The following is a 13,510-nucleotide window of genomic DNA, read 5'->3' on the forward strand; positions in this document are numbered from 1 at the left end:
ATTCTGTCCTGCATCCTGTACTAGGTGCACTAGTATGCGTGGATGTGTGCGTGCATGTGTGTCTATGGACTATTTTGATCTGAACAGTAGCTGAAAACAGGAGCACAGTGTTCCAGTCGTGCAGGACAGCCTCTGTCAGCTGATATGGAGACTTCAGTCGCATAAAAAAATACATATATATATATATATATATATATATATATATATATATATATATATATATATATATATATATATATATATATATATATATATATATATATATATATACACACACACATATACGTTAAGTATATTGTGTTTGAACTAATGGTGTTCACTGCCATTATGTGCACACTGGAGAAATATTGTTCTTAGTGTCATTAGTCCATGTAGTGAGATCAGAGCAGAAACATCAGAGGAGTTATTGGAATTGAAATCCATGTTTGCTAATCCAAAACATGGCCCTTTACACAATGGCAGGACTTGTGTACAGTGCATACCATGGATGCCTGCAGGAGAGGTACCCTATCAGTCACTCCAGCTGTTTTGATGTGTGGCACAGAGGCCTCCCTGTCCGCCTGCACAGGCCTGGTATGTACAGCCTTTGAGATAGCCGACTGTGGGAAAGACCAGCGCCTCCTTGCTACCCTGCTCCTCCCTCCCGCCTAATGAGTATTGGCGTTTATGATTTCTTCAATGCAGCATGAAAAACATCTCTCTGACAGCTCTGCTAAGTGTCACCCAGAAATCTTGTCACCACACACCAACATTTTTTGCAAATAGGTGTGCAACAAAGGGGGCAAGATGCATTGGTGTGCTCTCAAAGATCTACCCCCATAGATCAGATCTGCTCTGATTTGTTGTTTACAGCATACAGATATAAAGATTTATAATGCTTGTCCACATCTCACGCATTTATATTTAGCGACCATTTCCACCACAGCACTACACTGGGGAGCCATGAGAACTTGAAGAATTCAAGAATTAAATGAAGAAGAAATAGCCAATTAACATTAAAATCACTCTTATTAAAGTTTGTTAGGTAAAATATAGATGTGATGATTGCTAACATGATAGCTATTAGCTGGTTGTTAGGGCCAGAACAAATGACATGCATGCAAATGTCAGCATGCTTAGCTAAGACGGTGAACCTAGTAAACATTATCCCTGGTAAAAATCTGCATGTTATCATTGTCGTTGTGAGAATGTTAGCATGCTGACATTGGCATTCAGCTCAAAGCACCAGTACCTAAATACAGCCTCACAGAGCTGCCAAGCATGGCTGTAGACTCATAGTCTTATTTTATGGAGAGCGGAGGCTGAGTATCCCACACTGGAATGCCTCATCTGCAAAGAAAAAGCTTCAAGTATGTGTGGTTGGTGGTTGTTGCTGTGAAAAAAAATGAAATTCACTAAGAAGTGATAACAGAAGGAGATTAAGGAGAAGTGGGTGTTGTTGCAGGAGTGGTGTGGGAAGTTTCTTTGGAAGTTCTGATGCCGTTTTTCACCATGTGAGCATTGAAATCCATTCCATTGTAAGCGCTGTTAATCCTACCTGACTTCTGCTGGCGTCCTGTGTGAAAGAGCAAAGTTTTCGGACGGAATCAGTATCTGATAAACACAAGATAGATTTTGGTGGAATATTGTTTTTTCATAGTGTGAGAGTAAAGAAGACAATAAAATGTAAAAACTCTCAGCTCTTACTCACGCAGATTGCATGCAGTCATTCTTGATCCTCCAATTTAGCACCCCCAACATCCTCTTCTGTGAAATTTCGAAACCCTTGATTTCACCACGAGCAGATGGGCCTCTAACACGAATTTTCACTGTTTCACATTCAATCATTGCCTATTTAGACAGCTGGGCTGTGGAGTACATGAGTCAGGTTAAGTACCCTGGTTAACAGCACAAATCCAGAGTTTCTCCTGGGAGTCCCATCCATTGACTAATTGTTCCGCTGCACCCACTCATTTGTTCCCACCAAAGTGCTCATACAGCAGTCAGCCTGGCAGCCATCCAGGAAAGCTTCAAACACACACATGGTTGAACTGAAAGGTCCATCAGTGCATGTATTTTCTATAAAACGCAGACCTAAGACAGGACAATAGAAGCTGCATGTAGAACTGTGACGGTACACATTTTGTCCTCCTGTGGTGAAAAAGCATCCTCAAAGTTTAGCAGTTTATCACTAATGCCCTCCTCGAAAAAAAAAAAGTAATAATTGTTAGGCTTTTTTATTGGACTATACAGTCTAATTTTGCAGTTGCAAAAATTATGCACCAAAGCTGTTGATAATCAGACACACAAAAAAGGAGTCCCTTAATGCCCTCAATTCGGAAAAACAGCAGATAGTAGCACCGGCACAGAAGCAAAGCAATTTAACGTTAGTGCTGCAGATGTGAGCAAAATGTATTTTAGCCTCCAAGGTATTATAGGTAATTTAACATACACTTAAACTGATACTGAATTTTTTTGAACAGCCCTTTCCTTTGGCACTACATTTTCTCATTCATAGAACTATTGTGTTCCTACGCACTGTATTATGCCACACATTATGCGTAGGAATGAAAGTTGTAAGCGTGAGAGAAGGTTTGTTCCTCCTGAAGCCCTTCAGCATAGTGTTTTTTATATTCATTTTACATTAAGTTGCTCTTTAGCAAAGACCTAAATCCTGGCTACAGGAGGGTGGAAGAAGTCCGTGATGATAACAGTGATTATTGTGTTGATATTTCATAGCACACACCATATGCAATTCTGTATATGCATTCCTCTACCTTTCACCAGCAAAAAGAATGTAATACAAATACGGTGTTGAGTTCAACCCTGCGGTAGGCATCACATGACTGCAGTAATGGGGTTATCGTCACAGCCCAAGCCGCATGATCATTTGTTGATAATGAGACAGCTCCCAGGATCGAGGAAAGGTTTTTTAAGCTTGAACCAGTGTCAACTCTACAAAGCAAAGGTTTTAGCGTTACATGATATCTATTGTAAAGTTTGATTTTGCATGGTCAGCAAGTAGGTAATCAAGACCACACTTTGCGGTGCCCTGTGTTTATTTCTGCACAAAGCTGGCCAGCGAAGCTATAATCATTGTTAGTGAAAGGAAATCTTGATACTATTATTCCTCTTCATTGTTCCATTATGTCCTCCACGGTATTCAATCTGACAGTGCATTTTTTAAAAGAAGCCCAGCAGCATTTCGTACAGGATTACCTCACCGCCTCAAGAACATAACCGCAGTCATATTCCCCAGTTTTGTACAGTTTAAAAGTATGCCTCCACAAATGGTGCCCTTATTCACCCGGTTGTTCAAACCTCATTCCCCCTGCACATTCCTCTCCACTCCAGCGTTTTAGGCCGTGTCCCTTGAACGACTTGCTAACAGCTGGCGGTTCAGCTGTATCCTGTATCGATTCCAAGCTGAGAGTGTAAGCTTTAAGAAACAACTTATATCAGATGTTGTGGCTGAACGTCACAGTCCAGCACAGTTTCCTGGAGCTTCTCCTGCAGAGTAAACTGGGCAAGCTGTGGCACTTCTAATGAGGTATTCAATCTTAAAAGTTTTTGCAGGGAAGTTGGTGTCTGCTGGGCTTGTTTGTATTTGTTTGTATTGTTTGGCTTTATGGGCAGATGTTTCTGGTTGTCCATGGTGCTTCCCATGAGTCCCTTTGGTGTTCAGCCACGGCAGACCATGAGTCACCACGACCTGCCGCTTAACATGAACGCTGAACTCTCTAAAAGCAAGTCCTTGCATGTGTTTCTCTGTTCATCCAGGAATGACTCAGACTGAGGAAAAACTGGACAACATATACTGTTTCCACGGTCCACCTCTGTTACTATACTTGAGTACAATAGTTAAATGGTTGTTTTCAATTCTATGTTCATTTGTAGTTCTAGTCCACTATGTTTTAGCAGTAAATGGTTTACAACAAACTCAAAAGTGGGTCATAGCACAAGAGAATACTCTTATAAATATTCTTCAAAGGCAAATGGAATGGATTTATATTGCACATTTATCCAGTTATTCACACAGTCACTCACACACTGATGGTAGCAACCATGCAAGGAACTGGGCTCCCTGCGATTAATGGACGTCATTAGTGTCGTCCCTTCAACAGCTCATGATTATTGTAGAGTGAGAACAACACTGATTTACCAGACTGATAAGTCTGTGATGAAAATAGTTTTTAGTTGCAGCCCTAATGATGTGTACATGTACTTTTGATACTTCCGTGTACTACACACTACAGTATTTCATTAAGAATAGTTTTTTAAAGGGGCACTCCTGCTAATATTATTTTCCTACCATAACATTTGGGGATTTACAAGAGCTAGATTAAAGAAAGAATAATCAAAATTGAAACAGCAGAGCCGCATATATCCTGAATTTCAGCCTCAATTATATGTCGAGCCCCCAAAACACTGAATCGAACATTTCCCACAATGCAACTCAACAGCATCTTTCATTAGACGCTCCCTGCCTGGTTCATGTCCATGTCATTCAAACCCCCACTCCTCCAGTTTGTAATGCGTATGCTTATAAGGTTTAAGCCCAACCTGAGATGTTCATCATTATTCCAACCTTTTCACAGGCTGAGCAGCACTCAAATAAACTACAGTGGATGTGTAAAATCAGTGGAGTGCCCCTTTAAGTAAACCTTTTTAGTATTTTTACATTGTGGTGTGGAGATTTTTCTTTATGTGAAGGATCTGAATACTTCTACCACTTCCTGTTGTTTCCAAACCCACAGCAGATACCGATTGTTCCAGTGTAACAGCTGCACATGCAGGAAACCGTCAGATAACATGCTTTAAAAGTGGCGGTCAGAGCATTTGTGTGGTCATGGCTGACAAAAAAAAAAAGGAGCCTGGCGGGCTAGGTTGCCATTAACATTTTGTGTCTTTCTGTGGTAGGTGGCTGCCAGAGCCGGAGTTTATGACATCCTCAACCAGCTGGGCTTCTCCGAGTTTGAAAACCCGAGGGACACGCCGCTGGCCAGGCTGCGCTGCCGCTGGCAACAGCAAAACATTCGGTCACTTCCTTTCCGAGGGGAGTTCATCTGAGCGAGGATCACTGTGAACGCACCAAAACAGTACTGTGCTTTTCAGAATAAAAGACATTTACATTAACATTGTTATGCCTTCTATATTTTACCCCTGTATTATGCATATCTTTACTTCACTTATTGTTTGTGTTATTGCTTTTGTCTTTTTTACACACTGGCAATATTAACATTTTGTTGGTGGTTTCAATGTTCAGTCCTAGCAGAATGTTGCTCCTATATTAGAAGTTGATATTTGTGCCTTTTTGCCTTTTTTTGTATCAATGGTAGAGCATAGAATTACGATGTACTAATATTTGTTGCTTTTTTCAACTTTATTCTTTGATTCCTCACTTTTGAAGCTGAGACAACCTTTTAACACTTCTGTTGGAACAAGACACAAATGTTGTTGTGGAGGAGAGAAGCAAATTCCACTGTGTTGTCAGCCAACAATTTTAGTTGTATGTCACGACTGTTTGCTGTTGTGAGACCTGATATTTTTCTTGAGCCCTGTCCTTTTCTTCCTAGCACAGCTGTCATCAGTGGCCATGCATTTGTTCAACTTGAGGTTTTCATTTTTGAGAGGGCTCACTTGTGTACATATGAAAACTGTTATTATTTAAATGTTCCTGTGTCAGACTTTCTTTTGCTACACTTTTAACGGCAGTTATGTGTCCATCTGTTGTACCTGTCCCTTTACATTCATTCACGTGGGTTGATACAGGTACTAACAGTATAGCATGTCAGGATTTTTTATGCTCATTTGATTTTACTTAAAAACTGTAAATGCGTTTTTGTATTTGCAGTTGCTTAAAAATATAATGTAATATAAGTCCATTGAAATGTTAACATCACTTCACTTCCTTGTTGAGATGTAAAGAACCAGAGATATCATTCCTCTTCCTTGTCAAAACCTGGTGCCTACATTACCCATAATGCAACCCGAAAGCCATGAAGTTCAGTCAGAGGATTGAGTTATGCTAGTAACAGCTAATGTTGTCTTGCAAGCCTCAAGCAGAGATGAGGAGCAGGGTACAAAGGTCTAGCAACTTCTTATTAACTTCACACCCTTGGATTTCTCTCATTTTCAGACTTTTAGTCTTAAGCCCCAACTGACTCAAGTGACATCACTTGAGGCAATTTATCAGGCTTTGCCGCTCCCTCTGGAGCCACAAGAGGTTTTGTACAACTTTTTCCATTTATTTACTAGTACTCCCCAAGACCTGTGAACAGACTTTGATATGTGAATTAGTGTAGTTTCCCTTTAATCAGCTCCGCTCTCACAGACTTCGTCAGTAAACAGTTACAATTTCTGTGACCAATCACCAGTCCATCAGCAGAAATCAAATTATACGTCTGTAAAATATATGGTTGCAAAGAGCCAGGCCTGCAGATCCCTGGTGTAACTTGGTATAGATTGATGAAGGATAAATATACCCTTTAACAGCTTCAGCTCATGTTGGTGGTATCAATGGTAGGAGACAAAAGCTGAATGAATCACTATTCTAGACAATAATTTCTAATTGCTAAACAGCAGTAAGACCTTTGCTTTTGTTCAGTACATGCCAATTACTGTTTAGTGTGCCTACATGTTAGGTCATTTTTGTGTTTGATTGTCATACAGTGAATATACAGTGAATCCTGCCTTAAAACCAGAAAGATAAGCCAGAAAAAAACTAAACTCCTTCCTATAGATGCCTCTCAGTACTATTTTTTTCTTTCAATGTATCAAAACACATGCATTGTATATAATTGATTCATAACTATTGTGATGATTGATATTGAAATGGAAGTTTTTTTTTTTATGTTTGAAAGGATCCATTACAAACCCATCTTCATGTCACTGGACAAGGCAAGAACATACATGTGCAGGTTGTAATAACCCTATTTGCTTAGCTATAATTTAATGTTTTTTTGTTTGTATTTTAGTTTTTTATAATCAGGCACTCTTTACAGAGATTCATTACCCTTTACTCACTGTATGTGCCATTCATTGTCTTTTTTGGGGGCTAAAATAAATAATTCAAATAGATTTAACAGCCTGTGTCTGCTTTTGGTATCATTTTATTACTGGCTTCTCTAAGGAGAAAAATAAAACTAATCCATCTTTGCCAGGATTTGGATTTAAAAGTGTGGGAGGATTTCAATAAAACAACGCTGTGCGGCGGAGCCAAATAATTGTCTCTTCCCTCCTCGGCTTCCTGTCTTTTTCCTCCTTATCTCGGCATCATCTTTTGCTCTAGATACGCACCGCTAAGACTCCACTCGTATATCCGGATGGCCTCTTTGTCTTGTGTCAATGCCAACCTCGTGGGGCAGGACAGGTTATGAGCATCAAGCAGCATGCATTTACACAAAACAGATGATTCATTGTAGGGCTGAAATCTTAACATATTCCATATACAGTAATAAAGAGCTTAGGCAGATCAAAAGACTAATCTCAGTTGCCTTTTGATGTAGACAGGTAAGGTCTTAATTAAAAAAAAATATGGTCACTCTCCCAAGAATGGAGGGCTGTGTGGGGATTAAAAGCCACCAGCCGGCACATCAGTGAAGCTCACTTGGCTTTGCTGGCCTGCTTTGAAAGGCTGATATCCCAGATCACTTCCCATCTTGTAAGTGCATAGCAGGCTTATCTTTGGGAGTACGGAAGTTGTTAGGATTTTATCACACCACGGCCTATCCTGGATTATTGTAAATGGAAACCAAGTGGTCCAGATTGAAACGCTCCTTTTATAGTTTGTTACACTTGTTTCCTTCCCACATCATCTCAGTTTATGAGCTGCGTTATCCCTCTTTGTTAGGGGGCTGGCGGCGTCTGGGAGATAAATTAGATTAATGCACAGTAACATAAACACACACTTTTATAGAGCACAGTGTCTGTCTCTAAATTTCTCTTAACTCTACCAACAGAGACAAATTGGTTAAAACAACATTCGGATATGGAGAGGGGCTATTCAGTTGCAGCATGTGGCCAACTTGACTCCAGGTCAAGATAAGCCCAGGACATGAAGACCATGCTTGGATGATATAGCGGCCCCTCGCCTTTGAAATCCTTTCCAGACTCATTGAGATACTCCCCAATGTGAAACTCAAGCTAGCGGTTCTGAAGGATCCCGAGATTACGGCGGACAAAGAGCGGCTTTGAGAGGTGAGCGGCGAGAGGGGATGTAATGAACTTCATGTGAAAAGCTTCCCTCTGCAGATGAGAGAGCTGTTCAGGAGAGGAGGCATGGTGCCGGTGCAAAGGGTGCATGGGTGCACCGCCGTCCGCTTTGATTGCTCTTGTGTGGATAAAGGCAGCAGTACAAACACCTCGGAGACTCAACATGACTATAAAAAAATCTTTGAAGGGATGTTCTCAAATCAACATTGAGAAATACTCATCTAGACCTTCATTTACCATGGGCAATAATGCACAATCCCCAATAGGCTAGGTATTACACACCCCACTGAGCAAGGTAATGAAAAGTCTCAGCTGGCGGGATAAAAAATACTGATTGAATTGACAGAAAGCTCTTAAATGTTTTTTCCCCTCCATTCGATCTTTTGGCATACAGCCCATCGACTAAGGTTTTGTTATTTAGAGGCCTTGCTTCCAAGTATAAGTGGTTTGTTATCTTGTTGTGTGAGCTCCAGTGGATTTAGCTACATAACAAGATAGCAAAGTCCTAAAGTGGAGCCACTAATGACAATGCCTGACAAGGAGAAAACCCCCCAATAATTCTGCAGTATGAGTGTGTTGGTATGACGTTATGAAGTCAGATATCAGATGAGTGTCAAGTGGGACTCATTTGCTGTCAACTGTGACACTCCAGTCACTCCAGAAGAAGATTTCTGTGTGCCGGTTATTTGTGAGAACAATATAAACTAAAATGAAAATTTCAAAAGTACAATCTCACCATAAAACACCCGCCTCTAAAGAAGATTGTGTGAAAAAGCAGAATTTGACATATAGCTCATCTACAAGTAACAACACTAGTTTTTGTTTTTCAGATTCTTCAATTTTCTTTCTTTCTTTCAAATAATCTAATTACCAAAAGCCATTGTGTACTACTTTCTAGTGCACAACGTGTTTTTACTGTTCTTTATGAACTCACAGAAGAAAAACAACAATTCCTCTGCGTTCCAAATCACATAGTTTTTCTCTTTTACTTGTACGTACAGTCGCTGCCCTTACAAAGTATGCACATTTGCATGCAGTATGCATTCAACTGGGTCATACTAGCCTACTATGTCCCAGCATTGTACCCTGAACTTTGACCCCCCTGCTCATACATCTGCCAAAGTCCTATCATGTCCAGTCATCTGTCTGTGCTCTGTCCGTGTGCTGTCGATGTGACCAATCTTCCACTGTGCAGATGAATGTGGGTCAGAACAGCCAGAAAAGCATGCTAGCTTCAATACTGCAAAATACCAATAGCAAATATACAAACACTGTCTCCCCCAAAGGGGCAGCATATAGGCTACACAATGATGTGCAGTAAACCCTTTTGTCTTGTCAGTGATTCAAGAACTAAAGGAAAAGTTCGACATTTTGGGAAATGCGTCTTTCTTTCTTGAGTTAGATGCGAGCATCAACACTACTCTCATGCCTGTCCATTAAATATAAAACTACTGCCAGGAGATAGTTAGCTTAGCCAAGATTAGCATAAAGCAGGGAACCGGGAGGGAACAGCCAGACTCCAAAAAATAAATCCACACAAATTCCAAGTCAGAAGCGGTCAGAGTGCATGAACTGGTCAATAAAACATCGGCGTATAACAATGAGACAGCTGTTTGTTTCCTGCTTCAAACCAACAGTCAATGGAGTTTTTTAAAAGCATGACTGGGATTGTTCCCTAAACTTAACTAAGAGTTTATTATTGTAACCATGACCATGAACGTCCCCTATACTTAACAAAGTACTTATTTTAAACCAAACCATGATCTCTCCCTAAACTTAACTAACTTGTTTCTGTGCCTAAACCATAAACATTGCATTGACAGTGATTTGTGATGAAGATTTGGAAGACACAGAGAATCCACGTCGTCCTGCCGACAGCGGTGTCGAATCAGAAAGCGCTTCTATGTCGTTCCAGAGGACATTGACGAACAATGATTTTTGCTGTATAAATTAGAGGGCTTGTTGAACAAGACTAATGTCTAACTCTTTGCAAGAAAGTAGGTAAGTGCGTTTCCAAAAAATGTACAACTATTCCTTTAACTTTCAACAAATTTAATTTGAAACTGTTACGTTTATGCTTTTAATATGAAGACACAAACAGGAAATATAACATAAACCCCTTTGGTGGAAGTAATGAAGTTCAAACCTTTGACAACAAAGAAGCCCACACTCATTACAGACTAATCACATTTTCTTAAGGAAGGTCAAGTGAAACTCATGGAGTTTGACCCGGGTCATAACTCAGCCCTCATTCTGAACTCCTCCATCCCGAATCCCCACGTCCCCACCATTATAACAACTTTTTCAAGGCGCTGGTTTGTAACTTGCCAAACGCAGGCGCTCCTCTTCCCTCAAGCTGCCGGGCAGACTAGCAGCTGCTTTGCATCTCGCTGCATCTCGGAGATGAAAAGTCACATATTTTCTCAGCACGCTGGCATGGCTAGACCACATTACAGCACACACTGAGGCATCCACTGCTCCACACACTGTACTGTAACTTCTCTCCCCTGGAGACACAGTGGAAGAAGTTTGATTCTTTGCCGCTCCACCCTCAAAGACTTGACTAACTTCTGCTCAGCAGATTACAACGTGTCTGTCTGATTCAGACTGAGCAGGAATTCAGTCTTTATTTTTGAAGCACTTCTCAGTGAAGTATTAGAGGGAAAATAACAAAGTCTGTTATATTTCTAAGTGTTTATACCTCAATAAATTCTATTACTGGAGAGGACTGGTTCTTTTACATGGATATCTGCAGCTTATTGTCGAAATACTAAAGAGTTGGGTTCGATTTAAGACAAGTATGTATTAAAGTCTAGCTCCGTTGTGAAGGACAGAGTGTTCTAATGCGAGTGCTGTAGTAGAAAATTGTTCTGGTGTGTGCACTTAACCACAGACTGTGAGTGGAACGATTCATTTCAGAGGGGAAAAAACAAGGCTCCTAATTGAATACTATGCTATATTGTGGAATGTCATCCTGGCTTTTTAGACGCAAATGAAAAAACAAACAAAGAAAAAAAAACACTCCAAACAGTATGGATGGAAAAACAGCATAAAACGTCTTACAAGGCAGTTAATGGTTTCCATCTCTTAATGCTGCGGTTAGTTTCCATCGTTTATTAATGCACAACTCTGGATCACCATCCAATCCTCTCAGTGGTGCCCTGGGGGAGATGACTGTGTAAAACCCACACCTGCTCTACATTGACCATCATGGCAGCATGGAGGTAATTAGCCACAGAGCGAGCGTGTAGGCATCGCATGGGGGGAGGTCGCCTGGGCCAACAGAGCCCAGACACAGTGACTGTGGAGGGAAAAGAATGTCAAGTCTAGATACCTTTTCCCTCAAAAAGTACCTGAAAGTCAAAACTAATTTCAACCCAACCCCCTCCTCTTCCTCTGAGAAGGATTCCAGAGTTGTTGCTTCAGTCTCCGCGCGGTCACGTCTGCCTACGTCTGGACTCCAGCAGGGTGAGCAGGGCCAAAAAAAATCCTGTTTGCTTGAGCAGTCATCCAAAGTTTTAACAGGCTGTCATTCCCCTGATGAAACCTACTGTACAGTTTTCACACCTTCTAAGCCTCAAATGATGGTGTTGGATTTGTTCCCTTTCTGCAAATGGAACATGCTCACAGTGACATCTGCAGGATTAGCTCAGATTATGAATATTTGATATACAAACTGCGTGAGGTCATTAAATCAGATAATGCAAAGTGTGCTTTGTTGGTACTAGAACTGTACTCAAAAGAAAATAACTTACTTTGACGTGCTTGTTAGCGGCACACTAGCACTACAATTTTCTATTCATAAATTCAGATTTTTCCAAATTAATCTTAAGACATCATGTTCTTTGACACAGGTTGTGGCTGCTGTAAGTGGTCCTACTGTTCATACTGGCTCTGAAGAAATAGAAAGCACAATTTCAATTGAAGTGTGAGTTTAGTCTTTTTACGAGTCCACAGACAGTTCCCTCGCTGAGCTGTGACAGAGGACACAGTTAGTAACACAAAGAGGGAAGTTTGTACTAAAAAGACTGTAATTTTGACAGATATCCTGACACAACGTGATATATCTACCTCCAAATGCTGAGGCCTTGTGTTAGCTGTGGCTGAATTTTATAATGCATCTTTGCACAGAATCAATAGAAGGAACAAAAACTGTTTCAGTTCAAGAAGACTTGGAAAAAAAAAATTCTCATTCAATCTTTGACTTTCCTCAGAAGATGGTAGAAGTGTAACATATCTTTTATGTTCTTAATATCCATTTCTTTTTGTATTCTATATTTCTTAGATGCTTGTGGCTATGGGCTGTTGGTATTCGATGGCACGGGCGCATTTCTGTGACCTATAATATGTTAATATCATTTCTAATTCACATATCAGTGAAGTTAATGTTGATTTCTCTCTAAATGACCCAAAGTCCCACATTTCTTCAGGCGTGCGCATTTAAACTTTTTGACCTCTGCCACCCCTGATTTACTGGCACCTTATCACTGACATGTGTTTGTGGACTAATGTAAACATAAATGAGTTATTACCTCGCATCTGGAAAAGTTTTTCACCCTCTCTAAGAAAGAAAAATAGACTTTAAGACCGAATATTAGCTGTGGAGGTGGACTTCTTTTTTTTTTTTTTTGCAGGGTGTGATGATATAACGCTTTTTTTTTTTTATGAGATGAAAAAAAAAAAAACCATCTCTTGACTAAATATGTGGTTGTCTAGTGGGGAGAAGGCGCTCCCACTGTTGGCTGGTAGTGGCTCTAAGTGGAGCAGCCGTAATGGTGCACGACTGGACGGCAGATGTTTCACCACCGGGACACTCTGTCTCTGCACACTTTATCTGAACTCTTCCGACTTTTTTTTTCTCCGCGTAGGCGTGCGTTAACTTGCTCTCCTGCCCCCCCCCCCCTTTAAAAAAAAAAAAGTTATCTGAGGAAGGAAAAGGACGAAGAGGAGGAAAAAAAAAAAAAAAATTGGGCTACCTCTTCAAACCGTCCCGGCTTTCACCGGGGAGTTGTCGTCATCAGCACCCCAGATATCCCCCCCTTAGCTCCCTAAATGGATGGGCCAGTCTTGGTCTATGCAGTTCAGCGCAGGCCAAAAGATTGGAAACAACTTGTGAATATCCGTCAGTTTGGCGTCTAGAGAGGGAAACGCTCAGAAATGCCCGGCTGCTCCGCTGCAGCTCAACTCTGAGGACTTTTCTCCAACATTTGTGCTTTTTTTTTTTTTTTTTTGTCAGGAGGAAGGACTCTGCTCAGAGTTTACAACAGACAGCAAAACTCACCGCTGAAGTGGCAGCTCTCACACTAAAGCCCTCGCT

The 13,510-nt window shown here is 40.8% G+C and overlaps 1 protein-coding gene across 5 annotated transcripts in view; it reads left to right on the forward strand.

Annotated features, from left to right (window-relative positions):
• pald1a (phosphatase domain containing paladin 1a) overlaps window positions 1–7,084 on the forward strand; it is a 50,233-nt gene extending 43,149 nt beyond the window's left edge. For all 5 annotated transcript variants that reach the window (XM_070852149.1, XM_070852148.1, XM_070852146.1 and 2 more), the window contains one exon: window positions 4,900–7,084. In XM_070852149.1, the coding sequence (XP_070708250.1) occupies window positions 4,900–5,049 (150 nt within the window). In that variant the 3' untranslated portion in view covers window positions 5,050–7,084. The remainder of the gene's footprint in view (window positions 1–4,899) is intronic.
• Window positions 7,085–13,510: the final 6,426 nt, after the last annotated feature.

Source organism: Pempheris klunzingeri, chromosome 20 (assembly GCF_042242105.1).
Source record: "Pempheris klunzingeri isolate RE-2024b chromosome 20, fPemKlu1.hap1, whole genome shotgun sequence".
Taxonomy (NCBI): Eukaryota; Metazoa; Chordata; class Actinopteri; order Acropomatiformes; family Pempheridae; genus Pempheris; species Pempheris klunzingeri.